This window comes from Elephas maximus, chromosome 12 (genome assembly GCF_024166365.1).
Source record: "Elephas maximus indicus isolate mEleMax1 chromosome 12, mEleMax1 primary haplotype, whole genome shotgun sequence".
Taxonomy (NCBI): Eukaryota; Metazoa; Chordata; class Mammalia; order Proboscidea; family Elephantidae; genus Elephas; species Elephas maximus.
This window is the reverse complement of record NC_064830.1, coordinates 68,663,827-68,688,782: the sequence shown is the minus strand read 5'-3', so window position 1 is coordinate 68,688,782 and position 24,956 is coordinate 68,663,827. Positions and strand designations below refer to the sequence as shown.

The following is a 24,956-nucleotide window of genomic DNA, read 5'->3' as shown; positions in this document are numbered from 1 at the left end:
ACATCACTCTGACAGCTTGAGATCAGCTATGGTGGAAGTATTTACACCATGGATATTGGCAGATGTTACAGATGAGGAGAGCTGGCTCTCCCTTTCCCCTCCTTCTCCCACTCTTCTTCTCTTTGCCCAGTTCATTCTACTCATCCTTTAAGACGCACACCATTTCTTCAGGGAAGCTTCCAAACCTCCAAATTAAGTTTGATTTTTTTCCTTCGCCACGCTTCTCACAATTGTAATCAATCCATCATATCTGATGGTATTTGTTTAAGCGTGGGCAAGGGCTCGTGGCCACAGGGGCTGCCTTTTGATGTGTATCCCAGCATCTGGCACAGAGCTAAGCATGTAGTAAGTGCTCAATAAATTTCCATTGCATGAGTAGCTGAGAGAGGGGGTCACCCTGAAGGTTTCAGCTTCCTGCTTTTCAGCAGATCCCATGGGAAGGGTCGAAGAAGGGAGGCCCCATGTCTTGAGGGAGCAGGCGAGCTGGAGGCTGTGGGCCAGGGGAGGAGGGACTTGGGAGACATGAGAGAGCTGGGCCTACAGCAGCTGCTTGCCCCCTCTCCCTCCAGCAGCTGGCTCTGCTTGGAGCCACGTCAGGCCCAAGTGGCAGGGTCAGTGTCAGTTTATATCAGCATGTCACGAGGTCACATTCTTCTAGGCCAGAGCCTGAAAGAGGCTTAATCATGGACTTACTGTGGGTTTCCCAGAGTGTGGTCCACACAGCAGCAGGGGTTTGGGGATGATTTCTGTAGCATGTGGGCGTTGTCCAAAATTGTAACCCTGGCATGTATGTTTTAAAATGTATTATTAAAATGTATATTCGTAGCAAGCAATATTGATTTTCTATTCACAATATAATACGTGCTTAAAGTTAATTGATTTAAGCTAAATTTGTTTTAAAGGAAAATAGGGGTAATGAGTAGTACCCGTGGTACCCAGACAGGGTGAAAGTTACAACAGTGGTGTAGCTGATGCTATGGGTGCCCCACCTTGGTCCCTTTTACTCAATGGATGTGCTCATCCCCCAGCTGCAGTGAGTTTTGCCTGCTAATGACTCACAGCTTCTCCTCCAGAGAAATTTCCATAAGCCCCCACTCAGAGACACCATAGGAGGTCATGTTCACCACCCACTTACCAGGAAGCAGCCCTCAGCAAATGACTAACTGCCCCCTTGTCTCAGGGCAAGACAGACTATATTGTGCCGCTTATGTTCCAGAGCCCCCGTAGGACCAGGATGAGGCCAGACTTCAGCCAAGCCGGTATCTTGGCCTGCTTCTTCCCCTCCCCTATCCTGCTTCCATCACCACCTTCCGGGTTTCACCTGTGGGCCTCCCTCAAACAATAACTTGCACAAGATAGATAAATGAGACCTCATAAAAATGAAATACTTTGTTCATCAAAGGACTTTATCAACAAAGTGAAAAGACAATCTATAGACTGGGAGAAAATTTTCAGGAACTACGTATTGCATAAGGGCCTAAAATCCAATGTATATACAAAATTTCTACAACTTTACAACAAAAAGACAAACAACCCAATCAAAAAATGGGCAAAGGACTTCAACAGACTTTTCACCAAAGAGGATATTCAGATGGCCAAGCACATGAAATGATGCTCAATTCATTAGCCATTAACCCGAACCCATTGCCTAGAGTCAATTCCAACTCATAGCAACCCTATAAGGACAGAGTAGAACTGCCCCATAGGGCTTCCAACGAGGCTGGTAGATTCGAACTGCCAACCTTTTAGGTTAGCAGCTGAGCTCTTAACCACTTTGCCGCCAGGTCTTCTCATTAGCCACTAAAAAAAAAAAGAAACAAAAAACCTGTTGCTATCAAGTCGATTTGGACTCATAGTGATCCTATAGGATAGAGTAGAACTGCCCCATAGAGTTTCCAAGGAGGGAGATGCAAATCAAAACCACAATGAGGTACCACTCCATTACAGCGGCAATGATAAAAAAAAAAAAAAAAGGAAAACAACAGGTGTTGACGATGTTATGGAGAAACCGGAACCCTTATCCATTGTTGGTGGAAATGTAAAATGGTACAACCACTGAGGAAGCAGTTTTGGTGGTTCCTCAAAAAGCTGACCATAGAACAGCCCACAAAGAAAATCAATTTAATTCACCATATTATGTTATAATGCTTAAGTTAGGGAATAAATACAATTTAATCCATAACTGGGTTTTATAGATTTTGTAGGATTTTTCCACACAAAAGATGCTGTCTGAAAATAGAGGCAGTTGTGCTGCTTCTTTTACAGTCTGTAAGACTCTGTATATCTTCTTGCTTTAATGCACACGCTAGGGCATTCATCACAACATTCAGTGGAGATTTTGAGACAGACATCCTTGATTTGTTCCAAAGTTTAGAAAGGAAACGTTCATCATTTCATTACTAAACAATGATGTTGTTGCTTCGTGTGCTCTCCAGTCGATTCCAACTCATAATGACCTCAGGTGACAAAGTAGAAACGCCCCCATAAGTTTTTCTGTTTTGTTTTGTCTGTGGTACAATGGCTAGACTCTCAGTTGTTAACCAAAACGTCAGCAGTTTGAACCATCCAGCAGGTCCTTGGAGAAAAGACCTGAGGATCTACTCCCAAGACAGCTAAGTAAATCCTATGCGACAGTTGGACTCGGTCACATGTGGTCCCCATGAGTCAGAATTGACTCTATAGCACATACCACCACCACCAACAACAATCTTTATGGAAGCAGATTTCCAGGTTTTTCTCTGAGCTGCTGGGTGTGTTTGAAATGTTAACCTGTTTAGTCAGCACCTGAGAGCTGAACTGTTGCACTGTAGATTTTTTTTCTTTTCCTTTTTTTTGTAGGTTCTTTTTATCAGAAAGAGAAAATTGCTTTCCTTTTTTTGTCGATAATTTGTATCATGGATTAGCATCAAATTTTGTCAAATATTTTTCTGAATTTGTTGAAGTGATCACGTTTTCTCTTTTATTTCGATAAATTGCAACATTTCGTTTTCCAGTATTCAAATTACCTTATACTATTTTTGGGAAAACACTTGGTTATAATGTATAATTTATTTTATACATTGCTGGATTTGATATGTTAATATTCTCTTAAGGAGTTTTGTATTTATATTCTTGTGGGTGTATTTCTTTTATGATCTTTTTCTGGTTTAGCTACCAGTGTTTTGATGACCTCATAAAGGAGTTGGAAAGTGTCTCCTGTATATTTTTCTGACAGAATTTTTATAAGATTTTATGTATCCATTAAAGTTTTAAAATGTTAAGAGTTAATCAAAAAAAAAAAAAAAAAAAAAAAGCTGACCATAGAATTACCATATGACCCAGCAATGTCGATCCTAGGTATATGCCCAGAAGAAATGAAAGTAGGAATGCAAATGGAAACCTGTACACTAATATTCACTACAGCACTGTTCACAACAGTCAAAAGGTGGAAACAACTGAAATGTCCATCAACAGATAAACGGATAAACAAAATGTGGTGTATCCATACAACAGACTACTACTCAGCCATAAAGAGAAATGAAGTCCTAGCACTTGCCACAACATTATTGTGAAATAACTCCATTGCAAAGAACGAATACTGTATGATCTCACTTTTATGAAATAAGCAGATATATAGAAACCAAAGATTATTAGTGGTTCCCAGAGGTGGGAGGAAGGGAGGAAGGGGAGTTTTTGCTTAGGGGGCATTGGGTTTATGTTAATGGTGGTAGAACACTTTGGAAAAAGGTGGTGATAATGGTTTTACAACATGAAGAATGGAATCAATGTCACTGAATTATACGTGTAGAAATTGTTGAAATGACAAATGTTTCGTTGTGTATATTTTCAACACAATTAAAAAAAAAGAAAAGAATCCCTGTCTCGAGTTCTGCTTCTAGGAAACCCAACCCAGGTCCCAAGACAGGTGATATTTAGGGGGCTGACATTTGGGAAACATGGGTTTAATCCAACCCTCTCACTGTATCATGGAGGAATCAAGGTCCAGTTGGCAGGTGTGATTTGCCTCGGGTTACCTGATGACTCTAGGGAGTTGGAAGAGATAAAAGATAATGGAGGGTGAGCCAGCGAATTTTCATATCTAAATAACCAACCCATTGCCACCAAGTCAATTATGACTCACAGCGACCCTATAGGACAGAGTAGAACTGCCCCATAGGGTTTCCAAGGAGTGCCTGGTGGATTCAAACTGCCAACCATAGCTCTTAATCACTGTGCCACCAGGGTTTCTTATCTACCAGTTTATTAAAGGTACTAGGTTTGCCGTTTGAGTTACAGGGTCTTGTGTTATAAAAATAAGCCAGTCACCTCTCCCATAAGGCAGCAAGAGGAAAGGATTTATTTCCTCTCTCCAGATTCAAGCTCCATGAATCAACAGCAAATACGTTCTTTTACACACACACATACACACACGCACACACATTACACTCAACCTGAATCTGCAGTGCATTTGAGGCTGCTGGTGCTTCAGGGTCATTGGAAAGGTTAACCTAGTGGTTTGCAAACCTTATCATTTATTGGAATCACCTAGTCAGCTTTTAACACCTACTCATGCAGAGCCCCCATCCCTAGAGGTTTTGATTTAATAATTCGCCTGGAGTGAGGACTCGATGGTATACGCTTCTATTTCCCTGAAGCATGATTTCACTCCAGCCTCAGTGTCACTACAGATTGTGGCCAAGGCTTTGCTATGCTTTTTTGTGTCTTATTTCGTTTATTATAGAGCTTTGGGCTTCCTCAGTCAAGGGCCCGACTGCTAGAAGCAAACTACACTGGCTTGGATCCCGACTCTGCCATTTACTGGCGATGTGACCCTTGGCAAGCTACTTGACCTCTCTGTGCCTGTTTTCTCATCTATAAAATGGGATTTTATTGAACCTAAAAAGAAAGTATCCTAACTGAGACAGTATGTCGATTTAATTAACAATATTTAATGTCTCACACAGCAGGAGCCCACATGCAACCGTAGGATACAGGCTGGATTAAAAAGGACCTTGGTTTGATGCACAGGATGGTCCAGGCCAGGCAGCCTTTGTGGAGTGAACCCAAGTCTTCCCATTTTGCTCATCCTCAGGTGAGCTCAGGGCTCACAGAGAACTAGCGTCCCACTCAGCTGGAGCCTGGGCCAGAACCTTCATGGCTTGAGCATCTACTTCTGAAAGGTCACAACCATGAAAACCCTGTGGAGCACAGTTCATCTGTGACATACATGGGGTCACCATGAGTCAGAATTGACTCCATAAGCTTATCTCTAGCCTCTTTGACTTCCATCCTTCCCTCCCTCCCCCTGACTTGTGGACCACACACTCTTAGCACTCCTACCCAGGTGTGTTCTTTGTCTGCCCCTCCCCCACCCCATGTGGGTTCCAGGCAGGAGATCAGGGGCCTGGGAATACTCACGCATGCTCCCTACACTGAAGGACCTTGGAAGCCACTCATCTGCAGAGAGCTGGAGGCTGAGGGGTTCTCAAGGGGGAGCAGGACCCTTCGAGGGCTGAGCTGTGTGCTTACTTTCAGGGTAAGTTTCCTTCAGGGTCTTCACCTCCTGCTGGCTCTGGCAGGCCCTGATCTTCCTGGTGAGGCCTGCAGTGGGAAAGAAAGAGTCCCTGAAAGGTTACCATACTTCACGCCACAGATAATTATTTGAGTATCTACTGGGCCTTAGGAACACACAAGGAACAAAACAGACACAAATCCCTAGCCTCATGGTGCTTCCAACCTAGTGTAAGAAGGCAGAAAAAATGAAGTGAATAGAGATAAGAAAACAGCAGATGGCAATTAGTGATTTGAAGAAAATAAAATAGGGGGAGGTGAGCACAGGGAACTACTTTAGATTGGCTGGTCCAGGAAGGCTTCTCTGAGCAGGTGACTTTGGGTTGAGGTCTGAATGATAAGAAAGAGCCAGTCATTCTAAGGTCTAACAAGGCTGTTCCCATGTAGAGGGAACAGTTCATGCAAAGGTCCTGGGGTCCTGTGCGGGGAACAAGCTTGGTCTGTTGGGGAGTAAGAAAGGGTTCTGGTTTGGAGTACGAAACCAGACAATTCTTTTGAGCCTCCTTGTGGGAAGGGACCATGTGATCTGTGTCTTTATGTCCTCCCCAAATGCTTAGCAAAGTGCCATGCATCTTCCATATACTCAGTGAACTCATTAATGAACAGATGGCTGGATCTTAATCTGAACAAATGAGGACACACGGCTTCCTCGCCTCCTAGGAACTCCAGAAAAGTGAGGAGTGGGCTTGGCCCCAGTCCTTGGGTAGGGAGATTGGTTGTAGGTGTACAATGCTCACCTCTGGCCCTGTGGGGACTGAGAGGGCGCCCCATTCAGACTAGCCCCCTTCAACTCAAGACCCAGACTCTTGACTCATGATTTCTACCCTCCCTCTTCACATCATGGGCAGCATAGGTCTCTCCTGTGATAGCATCTGTATAGTCTTAGACCCAGAGGGATCAAGGTGTTGAAATACCAGCTTCCAGTGAACTCTGTCTGAGCTTCCTCAGGGTTTTTTTTTTGAGTGAGTATTTTTATGTGGTCAATTCAATGTGTTTTAGTACATTCACAGATATATGCAACCCTCACCACAGTCAACTTTAGAACATTTTCATCACCTCAAACAGAAACTCTTTTCCTATCACCCTTCTGTCCTCCCACGTCCCCCTCAGCCCTACCAGTTGCCATTGATTCCAACTCAGGGTGACCCCATGTGTGTCAGAGTGGTTTGCAATGGTTGATTTTTCAGAAGTAGATCACCAGGCCTTTCCTGTGAGGTACCTCTGCCTGGACTGGGATATCCAACCTTTAGATTAGTGGCCATATTTGGGCTTTTGTGTCTGGCTTCTTTCATGTTGCATAGTGTTTTCAAGGTTCATTCATGTTACTGCATGTATTAGTCCTTCACTCCTTTTTCTTATTGAATGATATTTCATCTTGTGGATGTACCACCTTTAGTTTACGCATTCATGAGTTGATGGACATTTGGGTTGTGTCCACTTTTGGGGGCTATTGTGAATGACGCTGCTATGAACATTCATGTATAAGTTTTGTGTGGCCATGTTTCCATTTCTCTTGGGTAGATACAGTGAAACCTCTGAGAGCCAGAATTTGATGAGGCTGTCTTATTTTTCCGGGTCTCCCAAGTTTTCCGCCTTTGACAAGGTGCAGTCTTACCACTTTTGTATCGCTCTGTATTAGTGAAAAATATTCGTGTTTTCCTTCTCTGACAGGTTTCTGTCTTATACAGGTTCTGGCTTTTGCGGGTTTTACTGTAAGTGTTGCATCCTTTCACCATACCTATTCAATCTGTATGCTGAGCAAATAATCCGAGAAGCTGGACTATATGAAGAAGAACAGGGCATCAGGACTGGAGGAAGACTCATTAATAATCTGTGTTATGCAGATGACATAACCTTGCTTGCTGAAAGTTAAGAGGACTTGAAGCACTTCCTGAAGAAGATCAAAGACCACAGCCTTCAGTATGGATTGCACCTCAACATAAAAAAATTCTCATAACTGGACCAGTAAGCAACATCATGATAAATGGAGAGAGAAAAGATTGAGGCTGTCAAGGATATCATTTTACTGGGATCCAAAATCAACACCTATGGAACCAGCAGTCAAGAAATCAAAAGATGCATTGCATTGGACAAATCTGCTGCAAAAGACCTCTTTAAAGTGTTGAAAAGCAAAGATGTCACCTTGAAGACTAAGGTGCTCCTGACCCAAGCCACTACGGTGTTTTCAATCGCCTCCTATGCATGTGAAAGCCGGACGATGAATAAGGAAGACCGGAGAAGAATTGATGCTTTTGAATTGTGGTGTTGGAGATGAATACTGAATATACCATGGACTGCCATAAGAATGAAGGAATCTGTCTTGGAAGAAGTACAACCAGAATGCTCCTTAGAAGCAAGGGTGGCGAGACTACATCTCACATACTTTGGACATGTTGTCAGGAGGGATCAGACCCTGGAGAAGGACATCATGCTTGGTAAAGTAAAGGGTCAGTGAAAAAGAGGAAGACCCTCAAAGAGATGGATTGGCACAGTGGCTGCAACAATGGGCTTAAGCAGAACAATGACTGAGGATGGCACAGAGCCAGACAGTGTTTCTTTCTATTGTACATGGGGCTGCTATGAGTTGGAACTGACTTGATGGTACCTAACAAGAACAACAACAATTGTACTTAGGAGTGGAATTGTTGGGCCATATGGTAATTCAAACTGCCAGACTGTTGTCCAAAGTCGCTGCACCATTTCTGCTGCCTCCAGCAATGTGTGAGCGTTCTAATTGTACTGTGTCCCCAGGTTTAAATTCAATGCCCAGCCCTGTCCCAGTTTCTGACTCTAGGAAGCTTCCTGTAGGTCTGGAACAGGAGACCGAGAGCCAGGACTTGTGGGTCCTGAGCTAGAGCCCATCAAAGGTTCTGGGACAGGTGGGGTCCAGGTGAATGGACTGGGGTGGGCAGAAGGGAGGAAGTGCACAAGCTCTGTGGCTCCCTGGTGGAATCAATGGAAAGTGCTGTTTCTGCAGGGTGGGGTGCAGGATACTGGAACTGGTTTTTGCTGGTGCTTGGACACGACATTAAATCACCCAGTGAGAAAACGATTCCCTTTTCAATTCTCATTCAACTCTTCTGATTCTGTCAGGAATTGAATGGTGTCTGTCAAAAATATCTGTCAACTTGGCTAGGTCATAATTCCCGGTATTGTCTGCCGTTTTGTCATCTGATGTGATTTCCCTATGTGTTGTAAATCCTATCACTATGCTGTAATGAGATGGATTAGTGGCAGTTATATTGATGAGATCTACAAGATTAGGTAGTGTCTTAAGCCAATCTCTTTTGAGATATAAAAGAGAGAAGCTAGCAGAGAGATGTGGGGACTTCATACCACCAAGAAAGCAGTGCTGGAAGCAGAGTGCGTCCTTTGGACCTGAGGTTCCTGGACTGAGATGCTCCCAGAGCAAGGGAAGACTGATGATAAGGACCTTCCTCCAGAGCCAACAGAGAAAAAGCCTTCCCCTGGAGTGGGCACCCTGAATTCAGACTTCTACCCTACTGGACTGTGAGAGAATAAACTGCTCTTTGTTAAAGCCATCCACTTGTGGTATTTCTGTTATAGCAGCACTAGATGACTAAGACAGATTCCATCAAGGAGAAAATCTTAAGTTTTTAACTTAATACTTCTCTGGCTCTCATTTCCCTTCTTTAACTAAGAGAAGATCTCCGGGTTAGGCCCTCTGGCAGGCAACAGCACTGGAGTGAGAATTTGTGAACTTTTTTTTTGTGAGAGGGGTATTTATTTTCACAATCAATTTCTGTTTTTGGAAGTGATGCTGATCTTTCATTTCCAGGGAGCCAAAACATTTCTTTCTAAAATACATGTTTTTGTGTTAAAAAGCAAGTTTATTTAAAAGCATATGAAGTAAATTCCACAGCGGTACTCAAGAAGGTGGTAGGCAAAATGACTAGCCTAGGAAACCTTGTTCTAAAGGTTATACCACTTGCTATCCAGTCAGTTTTGACTCACGATGACTTCATGTGTGTCTGAGTAAAACTGTGCTTCATAGGGTTATTTTTTGGAAGTAGACTGCCAGGCCTTTCTTCTGAGGCACCTCTGGGTGGACACAAACCTTCAACATTTCAGTTAGTAGCCAAGCACTTTAACCATTTACATACCCAGGGACTCCATTCTAAAGGCTGTTGTTGTTGTTGTGTGCCACTGAGTTGATTCCAATTCATAGGGAACTCATGTGACAGAGCAGAACTGCCCCATAGGGTTTTCTTGGGTATAATCTTTATGGAAGCAGACCTCCAGCTCTTTCTCCCACAGATCCGCTGGGTGGGTTAGAACTGTTGATCTTTCAGTTGGCAGCGGAGCGCTTCGGTTACAGCCTAGGCAGTGAGGTCCCTAGTCCCCAGGCATGTGCAGATGGGAACTGGATACTATAAAAATAAACCAGGCAAAAGCAGGGGACAGGATGAACAACAGGATGACATAGCGCCTTCCAGCCAAGACCGTGTGATTTTGTGATTCTCATTGCGTTGGGTCAGCTTCCTGCCTCCACATCTTCTGCAGAAGCAAGGTCATCAGAGCTGCTCCGGTTGGAAGGGTGAAGTGTTTAGGGGCTGCCTTTCTAGCCTGGTGGCCTCTCAGCCCCCCTGATGGTGGAGAGGAGGAGTTACAGTGTGATTCCAAGCCCACTGGCATGCTTCCCAGCTCAGAAATGCTACCCCAATGCTGTATGGGCATTTACCCTTGTCTTGAGTGTTTCATAGTAGGAATCCCTTCCTTTCAGTATCCAAAACCCCCCAGTTAAGGGGTACAACCTCACCTACTCCCAGGTTCGTGGTCTATATGGGCCGGGTACCCTGATGGGAAGATGCTTCAGGCAGACCAGACATAGAACATCAAATAAAATAGAATCCCTTTTCAGTCACTCCCTTTAAACCTTTCAAGGAGAAAGTCTCAGTTTGGTGTTAATATGTCTTTGTCATTACTTGTGGTCGAGTCATCAGGGCCTCACGAAATATTGCCTGGTCCTACTCCATCTTCATGATCATTGGCATGTTTGAGTCCATTGTTGTGGCTAATGTGTAGTGCCTTCCAACCTAGGGAGCTCATCTTCTAGCACTCTTTTGGACCATCTGTTGTGATACATGGGGTTTTCGTTGGCTGATTTTCAGAAGTAGGTTGCCAGGCCTTTCTTCCTAAACTGTCTTAGTCTGGAAGCTCCACTGAAACCTATCCATGTGGGTGACTCTTCTGTTATTTGAAATACCAATAGCATCACTTCGAGCATCATAGCAAATACAAGCCACCACGATACAACGAATTGACAGACAGGTGGTGGGATACATCTTGAAAACTTCCCAAACAAGCATTACATTCTGTTTTAGCAAAGAGAAAGAGAGAAGGTGGGCTTGGCTCAATGGTCTCAGCAGCAACAGTTTCTAGCTGGAATTTAATAACACTTTCATTTGCATTGTGTTTATTTTTTTTTCCAGTGCCCTTTATTTATGGCAGATGACGCTGGTTTTCCATTTTAGTCATGATATGAGGTTTCCTTTTATATAAAATTAAGTTTACAAAGTGAGTAAGCTACTAGTCATACCGTGGTACACAGATGTACCTGGAATTCTGCAGGCTGACTGGCCGGCGAAACACCCACATAAGCATAGCTTGGGATAGGGCCTAAAATATCCTCTAATCGTCCACATGCCCCAAGCTGCCTGATGCCCTTTTACACTTCTTTCTCCCTTGGAGACAGCACTAGTGGTTCATTTCCACTTGGTGTCTCCCATTCCAGAGTAGCGGTAGCAGACAGGAGGAGAGAATGTTGGCCTGTGGGGAGGGGACAAGCCTGGGGTAGCAGTTCTAAGGCAAATTCCTTCAGACTTGTGTGGGCATAGAGAGCGGCCCATGGCCTTTCAGAGGTATCGACTTTTCTGTGAGGCTGGCTCAGTGATGATCAGTGTCTTAGTTCCCTACTGCTGCTGTAACAGAAATACCCTGAGTAGGTGGCTTTAAAGATCAGGAATTTATTTTCTCACTGTTTCAGAGGCTAAAAGTCCAAGTCAGGGTGTCAGGTCTGTCAGTTCCTTGTCAGCTGCTCTGAGCGTTCCTTGGTTTCTCGGCATTCATTGGCTTGGAGACCATTTTTACATGGTGTCTGCCTTCCCCTCCTCTCCCCTGTGTGTCTCTGTGTCGGTTCTGTTCTTTTTATAACTCAGAAGTGATTAGGTTTAGAACCCACCCTACACTGGCTGTGAGGATGGCACAGCATTTCATTCTGTTGTACATAAGTTCGCTGAGTCGGAACCTACTCAACGGCACCGGCACATAACAACAATAACTACACTGGTATAACTTCATTAACATAACAAAAGACAACACCTATTTCCAAACAGGACCACATCTATAGGTAAAAGGGCCAGGAATGCAACACATATTTTGGGGGGACACAATTCAATCCATAACAACTGGCAGCACATATGTACCCATAGAGCTTACTAAGTGCCAGACACCATTCTGTTATCTCCCAGCAGTCCTAGGATGTAGGTGTACCATTGTCATCCCATTTTACAGATGAGGGCATTGAGGAAGGGAGGGGTTAAGTAGCTAGGATGCAGTCTAGTAGTCTGGGTAGGGTCTATTCTTACTGTGTTTTGCCTTTTGCCCCCTTTCTGTGTTAACTTACACAGAGGTGGAGACCTAGTCCCACTGTTCTTGAGGCTACTGGAGTCTGGCTGGGTTGTGGGCAGTGATTCACAGGCCTTAACTTGCTGGCAAAATCTACCTACAGAAGTGACAGCTCTGATGGCTTATGAAGACAAAAGGGCTGTTAAAGTGATTTCCTGGGAAATACTTGAAAGTCACTAATACATGGTGCCCTGTGGAGGAAAGAACATTGCTACCCTAGTGAGTGGGAGAATGGGGAACACCCTGAGTTTGATACCTGCCTGTGCTGACGTGCCATGTGCCTGCAGGTACACCACCAACTCTCTCTGGGTTGGGGTGTAGGTTTATAAGGCGGTGTAATTACAGGGGCTCCTCAGATGAAAACAGCCAGCAATAAGCTTTCTAGTTGAGGGTTTCAGGCAGCAGTCATTGGCAGAATGGCAGTTGTTAGCTGTTTCATAAAAGCTGCCTAAACTCAAAAACATTTGACAATTGTTCGCTGAGCAACCTTGGGCACTGGGATATGAAGATGAATGAGACATGGTTTCTGTCCTTGAAGAACTCTGAGTCTAATAAAACCATGTTTATCAGTTAGCTCTTGCTGTGTAACAAACCTCCCCAAAATGTAATGGCTTAAAACAGAAAACATTTATTTAGTTCATGATTCTGCATGTGGGTAATTTGGGCTGGGCTCAGCCGGGTGGTTTTTCTGGTCTCAGCTGGGTTCATTCATGTGTCTTGTGGTACAACTGGTAGGTCACATGGGGGCTGGCTGCTCTAGCAGGGCCTTAGCTGGACAGCTAATCTCTGCTACATGTGGTATCCCACCTTCCAGCAGGCTTGGCTGGGCTTGTTCACGTGGTAGCTGGGCAGAGAGTGCAGGAGCACATGAGACCTCTTGAGGACTTGGCCCAGAATTCACACAGTGCCACTTTGGCTGCCTTCTGTTGGCCTTCTGTAGATCAAGACACAAGTCCAGTCCAGGTTCTGTGGGTGGGGAAACAAACACTACCTTTTTTTGTTGTTGTTGTGCTTTAAATGAAAGTTTACAATTCAAGTCAGTTTCTCATACAAAAACTTACACACACATTGTTATATGACCCCAGTTTCTCTCTGTACAATGTGACACCACACTCCTTCTCTTGACCCTGTATTTCCTTTGTCCATTCAGCCAGGCTCTGTCCCCCTCTGCCTTCCCATCTCACCTCCAGACAGGAGCTGCCAACCTAGTCTCGGGTCTACTTGAGCTAAGAAGTATATTCCTCACCAGTATCATTTTATGTCTTATAGTCCAGTCCAATCTTTGTCTGAAGAGTTGGCTTCAGGAGTGGTTTCAGTCCTGGGCTAAGAGTCTGGGGTCCATGACCTCTGGAGTCCCTCCAGTCTCAGTCAGACCATTAAGTCTGGTCTTTTTACTAGATTTTGAGGTCTGCATCCCATTTTTCTCCTGCTCCATCAGAGATTCTCTGTTGTGTTCCCTGTCAGGGCACAGACTCTACCTCTTGATGGCAGGATTTGATTTGGTAAAATTTTGTTAAATATTTTACATTTATGTACATGAGGGATATTGATCTGTATTTTTCTTTTCTAGTCTTTGTGTGGTTTTGGGATTAGGATAATGCTGGACTTGTTGAATGAGTTAGGGGGATTTTCCCTCTTCTTCAGTTTCTCTCAAAGAGTTTGTGTAGATTGCTATTATTCTCCTTTCCATGTTTGGTAGAATTTACCAGTGAAGTCATCTGGGACTGGAGTCTTCTCTGTGATAAGGGACTCCAAACCCTTGATAAACAGTCCTTCCTTTTATTGCCAAACCTCTTGAAAGAAAAGTCTAGTTCCATTTCCTTACCTCTTATTAACTCTTTGGAATCTCTGGGTGGTGCAAACAGTTAATGTGCTCAGCTGCTAACTGAAAGGTTGGAGGTTTGAGTCCACCCAGGGGTGCCTCAGAAGAAAGGCCTGGTGATCTACTTCCAAAAAATCAGCCATTGCAAACCTCATGGAGCACCATTTTACTCTGACACACATGGGGTTGCCATGAGTTGGAGTCAACTTGATGGCAACTAGCAGTGGTGGTATCAACTCTTTAGCTCCTTGAAGTCTGACTCCTTTGTCATTAATTCAACATATTTATTGAGCACTATATATAAGCTATAAGCTAGGCACTGTTCTAAGTTCTGGGAATAACTTGATACAAAAACACACAGGGTCCCTGATGTCGTAGCAGAGGAGATAGATGACAGGCAAGGCAACAGCTACAGTATAACATCAGGCAGTGGGAGACCTATGAAGAGAAAAAACGAGGAGGGGTTTTCATTGGCTTCACTAAAATCATTCTCACCCAGTTTGACAATGAGCTAAGTTTCAAGCCATGTGCCACCTTTCCAGGCTTTCTTCTCTCTACTTCGGGGTCCCACCATTTGCTCTTGGTTTTCAGTGCCCGCTCCTCCTCAGTCTCCTTTACTGGCCTCCGCTTCTCTCTCAGTACTTCCTCCCTGGGCAGTATTCCTCAGCCATCAATGGCTTGGTCCACCATTCGTACACCCATGATACCTGGATTTCTGTTCCTTGTTCCTGTTTCCTCTTGAGTGACAGTCTTGCCCATATTTCCAACTGTCTGTTACACATTTCTGCCATTATTAATCAGACATTTCAAAAACCCAATGGACTGTTTCCTCACCCTTCAGATGTGCTCCTCCTGCTTCATGCTGAGCGCTGAGTGGAACCAGCATCCACTGGGGCACATGAGCTGAGGACCCCCCTGGAATCCTTTGCCCAAACCCTCAGCCATTGCCGAGTGTCCGTGATTCCACTTCTTGAAGAGTCTTGACTCTGTCTTTTCCCCACCACTCTGCCCCTGCCTTAGCCAGGCCCTCAGTCGATTCTCACCAGGGCTGCTCCAGGAGCCTTCCCAACTCCACTTCTCATCCATCCTCCTGACTGTGGAATGTTTTTCTTCTAGAAACAGATCTTATTACTGTCCTGCCTAAAAGCCATGCAAGCTCCCCCCTCCATCCAGGATAACATTCATCCTCAGCATGGCCTCCAAAGTCCATTAAGCTTCTTGCCCAGCATAGAGCTCTAGTTCATCTCTGGGCCCTACCCAAGCATACACCTAACTTGCTCTTGTTCGTGCTTCCCTGTCTTTGAGCGTCCTGCTTCCTTTGCCTGCGACACCCTTTCCCCATGACTGTCCCTGGCAAGCCACCCATCCTTTGATACCTAGTTCAGATGTCACTTCCTCGTGAAGGCTTCTGAGACTGCTTGTACCCCCAAGGCATGGTTAGTCACACCTTTCTCTGTGTTCTCAGCACACATGCACACTGATTTATTTTTTCATATGCTCTTGTCCTTCCTGTGCTCGGCAGCTCCCAGGGGACATGGAGCATGTCGTACTCATCCGTGTGTCACCAGGGTCCAGTACTTGGTGGGCACTCAGTAAATGCTCATTGAAGGATGAATAATTGCTTCATTTTAAAAGAATGAGCAATAGCCTCATCAGAAGGCTGGGGTACAAACTTGGGTTCTGCCATCTGCCACCTAGATGATGTGAACAAATCCTTTAACTCTTCATCTGCAAAGTGGATCCTTGTCCTTGCCCCATCTTTGTTATAGGGCTGTTACCTCATAGACAGGTGTTTGCCCTGCATGCTGGGGGTGACTTGTATTCTCTGCTTCCCAGTGTGCCTCACAAAGTCCGCCCCAGGATGTGGGGCCTGGAGTAGTGACCTGTAGTGACGATCAGTATCCTATGCCACATGTGGCCTTGGGACTTTGGACACATCTCCTGGTCAGGCATTAAAGTAACAGGACCCCAAAAGGGAAGAGAAATTCAGGTTTAGGCTGGTCAACATGGTGGTTGCTCTGATAGCAGACTGGTTGGGTCCAAATCCTAGCTCCAGCCTTTGTTAGCTGTGTGGCCTTAGGGAAGTCGTTCATCTTCCTGGGCCTTATTTTCCTTACTATAAAATGAGGCTAATTAGAGCAACTATATCACCGTGTTTTGTGAGGAATACATAAGTGAATATGTGCAAAGAGCTTAGAACAGTGCCTTGCACATACTAGGCAGTCAATAAATGTTGGCTATCATTATGGTTGATATCGTGGTTATTATTGTTACTACCCTAATGGATTGCCAGGGCTGCACAGGCAGAATCATCCTCAGTGGCTTCTGCCCTGGTGCATCGCCATGTCCTGATGTCCTGCCTGTTACCACTTCCAGACAGAGCCAAGGGCTGGCTTTGTGCCAAGAAGCCCCAGCCACAGTGAATGTGAAGTTGGGCCATCCAGGGTAAAGGGGCTTCCGCCATCTCCAGGGCAGCTCAGATGCGTGGATATTCCAGGCTGGCATCCAGATGCCAGGGCAGGTGGCTGAGCTGACCTCTGCCTTCCTGAAAAGGGAGGCAAACGCCACCATCCTCTCAGGGTGTTTGGGCACTGAGAGGGGCCTGGATTCCATCCAGCCTGAAGCCAGCCTTGGGGTCCCTCTGGCAGTGTGGCATAGGCTCTGATTATCAGCCTGCCTTCTTCGGGGCTCGGGCCAGAGACTCCCTGACCTTTTGAGCAAGAGCCGTGGGTGGAACACTTCTGGGTTGGGAGGGCACTGGCCTTGCAGACGCCAAACAGCTCAGGTCTGTATTGAAAGGCTCCACACCGCAGGATTTTCCTTTGGCCTACAATTCCGGGAAAAGACTGAGAACTTAAATTGTAGGAAGAACTCCCGAGGGTGGGAATAGTCGGGTGGGCCCAGCAGTCATCTCAACAGCGTGTTCTCTCGCTGCGGGAAACCGGGTGGACTCACTATTGCTCCCTTGCATGTCATGGCTATGTGCCAAAGCAGCTTCCTCTTGGCAACAGCGTGCGGGGGCCGGGGCTCCCTGCAGTGAAAAATCTGTGCTTTTACGAAGGGGAGGGGAGGATTGGGCACTTCAACTGCCCGTGGGTAGGTTCTTCCGTCTTCTGTCCCCCCGCTCAGGCCCTGAGAGCGAGGTGCCACCACCGATGGCAAAGCAAACGTTGCTTGTGGGGGAGGGAGGGCCAGAGAGTCACCAGCAAGATGTTTGTGTCTTTCTCCATGCCCAGGGCTAGAAGGGCAACACACACATACACAAGCACACACACAGGCACATACAAGCACACACACACACACAAGCACACACAGGCACATACAAGCACACACACATATACACAAGCACACACACACATACACGCACACACACACAAGCACACACACACAAGCACACACACATACACAAGCACACACACACAAGCACACACAGGCACATATAAGCACACACATATATACAAGCACACACACACAGAAGCACACACACAGAAGCACACACATACACAAGCACACACACACACAAGCACACACACGCACACACACAAGCACACACACACACAAGCACACGCACACAAGCACACATACATAAGCACACACAGGCACATACAAGCACACACATATATACACAAGCACGCACACACATACACAAGCACACACAGGCACATACAAGCACACACATATATACACAAGCACACACACACATATACAAGCACACACACATACACAAGCACACACACATACACAAGCACACACACACAAACACACATATACACAAGCACACACACACAAGCACACACATACACAAGCACACACACACAAGCACACACACACAAGCACACACACACAAGCATACACAAACACACACACATACACAAGCACACACAAGCACACACACAAACACACATATACACAAGCGCACACACACAAGCACACACACATACACAAGCATAGACACACAAGCACACACACATACACAAGCATAGACACACAAGCACACACACATACACAAGCACACACAGGCACATACAAGCACACACACACATACACAAGCACACACAGGCACATACAAGCACACACAGGCACATACAAGCACACACACATATATACAAGCACATACACAGGCACATACAAGTACACACACATATACACAAGCACATACACACAAGCACACACGCACGCACAAGCACACACACATACACAAGCACACACAGGCACACACACATACAAGGACATACACAGGCACACACATACGCACCTACACAAGCACATGCACAGACACACAGATGCACACATGCAGAAGCGTGCACACACACATGTGCACTCACACATTTCAAGCAAAAACGTAGCAGGGCAGCACCCGTCCTTAGTTGTCAGTTCTTGGCCTACCCTGTGTTCGAGATCCGGATGGAGATTTCCCGGGGTACGCTCCCTCACCCAGTCAGCAGTCAGCCTGTAGGACCTGGAATTCACTGAGCCGCAGGCGCTCCATTCTGTGTGCAGAATTTCCCAGCCCCAGGGACACTCCTGATGCCTGGCCCCTTCTAGCTCTGATGCCAAGAGGCTGCTAGCTGCTGCTCGTGGAAACGCATTCTTGCTTTTTTCTTCTAAAATGTTAAATCTTAAGTTCTGAACTCTGTGTTCTATATTATTTTCATGCGATGATTCTTCCACGTATTGTATAGTAGGGGAGGCAGGTGTGTAGGCCTTCAGTCTGCGATCCCTTACCACTGCACCCACAATGCACCTAAGTCAAGGTTGGGGAGGCTGGGTAATGCACTGTACTCTGTGCGATCCATCAGGGTGTCTGGATTGAACAGGGGGCACATTGTGATAAATTTAGAAAAGAGAATCGAATCTATTGTACAATGTCTGAATGAATCCTTTTAGTGATCAAGGAAAAACTCTCTTTATCCAAAATCTAAACCTATTTCAAAAGTAGGTCAATAAAGACAACAAATGCTCCCTCTTGGGCAGTGAGCTAATAGGATGAAAAAAATGCAGGGAACCCTATTTTTAGTACAAATGAAGAATAGAGCATAGTTCTTAATCAGGCCCTCCCTTAATAAACTCATTGCTGTTGAGTCAATTCCAACTCATAGTGACCCTCTAGGACAGAGTAGAACTGCCCCACAGAGTTTCCAAGGCGCGGCTGGTGGATTTGAACTGCCAATCTTTCGATTAGCAGTCAAGCTCTTAACCACTGCACCACCCCAGGGGTCCTTGTGCTAATGCGCCAGTGCGGAGAGGCTGGCTTCCCAAATCCCTCCTGCCTGGTGCAAAGCTCCAGGGAACCAGCCAAAGGTAAAGGACACAACTGATTTGATGCTGCCTCGAGCCCTCTCACCTGGTTTTGGTAAGGTCTCTGTATGGTTTCCATTAGGCCTTAGGTGTGTGAGCGGGAGGAGAGGGTACTAGAAAAACACCCTGGACTTGGAGTCAGAAAAGTAGGGGTTTGAGTCCCAGCTCTGCTGCTTATCATGCAAACCCTGGCAAATCAGCTCTAGCCATTCTGAGCCGTAATTCCTCACCTGTAAAATAGGGATAATGATACCTTGAGCTGCCAGTTTCACAGGGTTTAGGGAGATCCAATGTTAGGCACACTTTGTAAACTGAGCTTTGAACTTTCATCGTTATGAGTCTCGTTTTCCTGTGGGATAACCCTCAGGGAAGCCCCCTCACCAGGACTGTACTTTATCTCCTTCATGCCAAACCCCTGTGCCCTGGCCACAGTCTGGAGTGAATTTGCTAGTCTTCCCTGAAGGGTGCCAAGCGTGGCGGTTCTTGTCTTACTTGTCCTGTGACAGCAGCAGCTGCTGAGGCTGCACACGGCAGAGAGCAGAGGGGGGCAGAGTTGGGTGTGAAGAGGGGCTGGAAAATGTGCACTAGGCAAGATAAGTCTAACCACAGGCTTGTAACTGAGATCGTACATTTGCTTTGCATCTGAGAGAAGCCTTAGAATGAGAAAAACAACAACAACAACAACAGAACTAGAACAAAGCAAAGATATGTGGAAAGTAGATGGGACCACAGAGAGAAAAATAAACAGGCAACTAGAAATGCTAAGGAAAAGGTACGTTTTTCAAGGAAAAAATGTAATCATAGTACACTTTGGCTCTGCAGTGAATAGTATTTACATGGTTATAATGTAAGTGACAATGATCGATCTAACTATAACTAGATTGTATTGGGATGCTGGGAGCAATGGTGGAAGAAAGAAGTCACTAATGTTTACAACAGTTGAATTGGGAAACAGTGGTACATGAATACTGTTTAGAAACATGAAGCTATCCAGGGGGTGGGGGGAGGAGAGGAGAGAACAGAACAGCTGAAAAGTTGAAAGTGACTGCAGGACTAGGGTGGGGCAGGAGACTGTCATTTTTTTATCACAAACCTTTTGGTATTAGTATAGTTTTTTTTTTTTTTATCATCACATGTATTATATGGATCAAACATATTTTTAAAAGAGAACTTCTGTAAATCATAGGACTTTGATTTTCTACAGAGGAGCTGGGAAAGCTCATCTAATATAGTCTCTCACCTTCAGGCAGGTAAACACCTGAACCCAGGTGAGCTTTTAGCACATCCTGCTCAGCCCCTGAAGAGACTTTCAAAGGTGAAGCAGTGCTGTTCCCACTTGTGCTGTTCTATGGAAGTTGGAAGAGTCCCTGGATAGCGCACACAGCTAAGGGTTTAGCTACTAACTGAAAGGTTGGAGGTTTGAACCCCCCGCAGAGGCGCCGGGGAGACGGGCCTGGAGATCTGCTCCTGAAAGGTCACAACCCTGAAAACCCTCTGGAGCAGTTCTGCTCTGCGCAGAAGGGGTCTCCATGAGGCGGGGTTGACCCAATAGCAACTGATATGGAAGTTGTGCTTGAAGGAGACAGAGGATTTTCGGAATGGTCATTGACTACTGAAAGATTGTGTGCCCTCTGAGGGGTCTCTACTGAAGGTAAAAGGGGAATGAGAGTGGGGAGCTAGGAGACCCGGGTCTAGTCCTGGCTTTGCTCCTGCCTCACTGTGGGACCAGAGCAATTCATGGGCCTCCCTGGCCTCAGTTCCCACCTTGGGACAATTGAGGATTTGAGCTTCCTGAGGGCCTTTATAGTTCTACATTTCTAGAATTGTAAAATGGCACAGAAAGCTATTTTATTGGCAGAAATAGCTTTCTGTGCCGTTTTACAGTTCTAGCGTGGCAGTGAACAGAGGGGGAGATAGACAATAAACAAGTGAACAAAGAAGAAACTTTCAGATAGAGAAAGTGCTCCGAAGAAAATAAACCAGGGGGACTGGGTGGATAATGCTAGAGGGGGCGTGGCTACTTTACATAGGAGGGGATGTTTGAATGGAGACCTAGACAATGTGGGAGAGCCTGTGAGGGCTGATGGGAGAGCGTGTTCCTGGAACTGTGCTCCATGGAACTGAGACAAGGCCAGTCTGGCTAAAAGGGCACCGAAGCCTGAAGGGAGGGACAGAGGTGGGGGAGAAAGATCTGTACCAGATACGACTTTTTTGAAGGGAAAATATATTTCTGTGTATGGCAAGGATGAATTCTGATGCTACCTGGGTTGGGTGAGCCAGCCTTCACCTAGCACACAGCCCAGGGAGTAGTTTGTTCTTCAGTATCTCCAGAGAGGGCTCACAGAGTCCCAGCTCAGGAAGGAGGCGGTGTTACCGGGAATAGCCGGGGATGGCTGAGGCTGTGTGTACCTGCCAGAATTATACTCCCCGGGCATTAAGGTCAAAGACCACATCAAGACCTTCTCCACCCAGGTCATGCCTGGGTTGGTTCAGTATTTTTCACCTTCTGAAAACCCTCTAAGATCAGGGCTGACACGGCTCTAACAGTATCCACTGTTGCAATATCCACTGAAAATTAAAACCAGACACCCTTGGACCCAGCACCTGCGCTTCTGGGAATCTGTCCTTCAGATATACTAACACAGGTGTACAGGGAATAAGTGCAAGGGTATTCCTTGGCAGTGTGGTTTGAGAGCAAAATGTCTGGAAACCACCTAAATGGCCATCAGTTGGGAACTACCAGTTAACCAGTTGCCATGGAGCCCACTCTGACTCATGGGGACCCCATGTGTGTCAGAGTAGAACTGTTTTCCATGGTTGATTTTTCAGAAGTAGATTGCCAGGCCTTTCTTCCAAGGTGCCTCTGGGTGAACTCGAATCTCCAAGCCTTCAGTTTGTAGCTAAGCATGTTAACCATTTACACCACCCAGGGACTCCAGTGGGGAACTAATTTTCTAAATTGTGACACAGCCACACAAGGGAACAGTGCACTGCCACATCCAAAAATCTAAAATCATCCAAAATCATGCCCTATAACATTTGATTCCGCACTTCGGAAAATAACGGATTAAAGCCTTTTTTTTTTCTTTTCTAGAAAGCTTCAGTTATGTGTCCATATACATTTGTTTCATCTGAGCTGGACAATATATGAAGCTCTTAACCCATTGCTGTCGAGTTGATTCCAACTCATAGTCACCCTACAGGACAGTAGAACTGCCCTGTGGGGTTGCCATGGAGCGGCTGGTGGATTCAAACTGCCAGCTTTCGGTTAGCAGCTGAGCTCTTAACCATTGTGCCACCAGGGCCCCAGGACCCCTTCACACCCTGGAATTTATGGCTCTGGTGAGGTTGGCATTTTGGCATTCTAGCTAATATAAAAATAATGTGGCGTTCAGCGTGGTACACAAGTCTTTTCTGCAAGGGTCAGAAATGCATCTATTTGGAGGCACCATACGATGGCAACTAAGAATGACGCAGGCCTGAACAAAGGGGAATTTGTCCTCTTTAAAAGAATTGGAAGAATCTCTTAGCCAGCTCATTGGGTTTTTCAAAGTGGTGATGCATAGAATCGCAGCAGGGACCTCCCAGGCCTGAGTTTTGCAGCCATACAGCCCTGGCTTGTTGGTAATGAGCCCTGGGTCTCAAAGGCTGGCCCCTGTGTGAGCCCCAAGCCTCGGTCAGTCCCATGAGCACAGAGACAATAACAGAGTGAGAGTGAGCACGTCAGAGGGACAGCTGGCAGAGGGACAGCTGGCAGAGGAAGGGTGGAGGGTTTTGTGTTGTGCGCATTTGCCAAAGGAGGTGGGAGAGTTGGTGCTAGGAAAAGAAAATGCAATTTAGTCAACTTCACAGCCACCCGACGTGTGTCAGAGTAGAACTGTGCTCTATAGGGTTTGCAAATTTTTCGGAAGTAGATAGCTAGGCCTTTCTTCCCAGGGGCCTCTGGGTGGACTTGAAGCACCAACCTTTCAGTTAGCAGGCAAGCATGTTAACCTTTTGTACCACGCAGGGACTCCCAGAGTCAGAAAAGAGCTATTTAAAATGAATTAATCTACTTCAGAAACATTAGTGGACATTCAAACTACTGGGTGAAAGTTTGATGAGAGATATCATCTTTGCATTGTTTCAAAATATCTCCCCACAAGTTACTTTTTAACTGCAAAGGAAAAATGTCCAGTGGAGAAATCTGACAAATCTTTACCAAGTGATGGAAGTTAGCAGCAGCATTAATGGAGCAGCCAGCCTCCTTGCCTCCTGGTGTGAGGCGCTGAGAACGACATGGCATCGCTCCTCCAAGCATCCCTGCCCAGAAAGCGTTACCCCAATCCAGTCACGAGGAAAGAACACACACAAACTGAGGGCCATTCTACAAAAGAAATGGTCAGTGCTCTCAAATAATGCCAGTGTCACAAAAGACAAAGAAAGGCTGAGGAGCCATTACAGAATAAAAGAGACGAAAGAGACTACCACCGTCTCAGTCTGTCGTACTGTAGTTGCTTGTGTGTTGCTGGGTTGCTGGAAGTTATGCCACTGGTATTTCACATACCAGCAGGGCCACCCATGGTGGACAGGTTTCAGCAGAGCTAAAGACTAAGGCAGACTAAAGAGCTGGTGATCTACTTCTGAAAACTGACCGACGAAAACCTATGATCACCATAGAACATTGTCCAGCATAGCGCTGGAAGATGAGCCCTCCAGGTTGGAAGACACTCGAAATACACTGTGGCCGCAATGATGGACTGGAGTGTGCAATGATTATGAAGATGGCACAGGACTGGGCATTGTTTTGTTCTGTTGTACATACAGTCACCATGAGTTGGGGCAACGTGACAGCAGCTAACAGCAACAACAACAAAGAGACAGGACAACAAAATGAAGCATATCACCTTGAATTTGACTGTACCAGAAAAAAAGAAAAAGCTATAAAGGACAGTACTGGGACAGTTAGAAAAATTCGAAAATGGACTATAGATGAGATAAAAGTATTGATCTTCGATTTTTTAATTGTGATAATCGGGCTGTGGTTACATTTTCTAAAACCTCATTATAAGTTGATTCTTTTTAAAAGTGTTTTGTCACTGACAAATTTGAATTTCTCTCTTACCCTTTTTAGAACCTCTCTCTCTGGGCTTTAAAAGTACCCCCTCACCCCACGTTGCCCTGTGAAAATGTTGGTGCTTCTTGCTTTCATCATCGTCTTCCACATCACCTCCGCGGCCTTGCTCTTCATCGCCACCATCGACAACGTAAGTCCCCTTTTCCTTTAACCGTTTCAGAAGCCCGGACTCCTAGAGTCAATGGAGGTGGGATGGAGAACCCACTCAGGGCGATCACAATTTGGGGTTGTCCTCCCTCCCAAAGAAGACCCTACCCATGTCTTCAGCCCGCACCTGAGGACTTGTGACCTAAGTATGGGGATTCTGGAGCAATCTGTGTTTCAGTTTGGATGGGCAGGTCCTGCAGGGCAGGGACATTTGTCCTGTGGTCTCTGATTCTCCACGGAGCCTGGCCTAGTGCCTTGGCCTTGGGAAGCTCTTTAAGGATGTTGCGTGAATTCTGTCCTTCCGTAGATCAGAGTTTCTCAACGCCAGCACTGTTGGTATTTTGGGCTGGATCTTTATTTGTTGTGGGGGCTGTC

The 24,956-nt window shown here is 45.8% G+C and overlaps 1 protein-coding gene across 1 annotated transcript in view; it reads left to right on the top strand.

Annotated features, from left to right (window-relative positions):
* Nucleotides 1-24,956, top strand: part of EMP2 (epithelial membrane protein 2) — a 47,657-nt gene that overhangs the window by 8,038 nt on the left and 14,663 nt on the right. Inside the window, exon 2 of the mRNA XM_049902960.1 lies at nucleotides 24,432-24,564. Within this exon, the coding sequence (XP_049758917.1) occupies nucleotides 24,487-24,564 (78 nt within the window). The 5' untranslated portion in view covers nucleotides 24,432-24,486. The remainder of the gene's footprint in view (nucleotides 1-24,431; nucleotides 24,565-24,956) is intronic.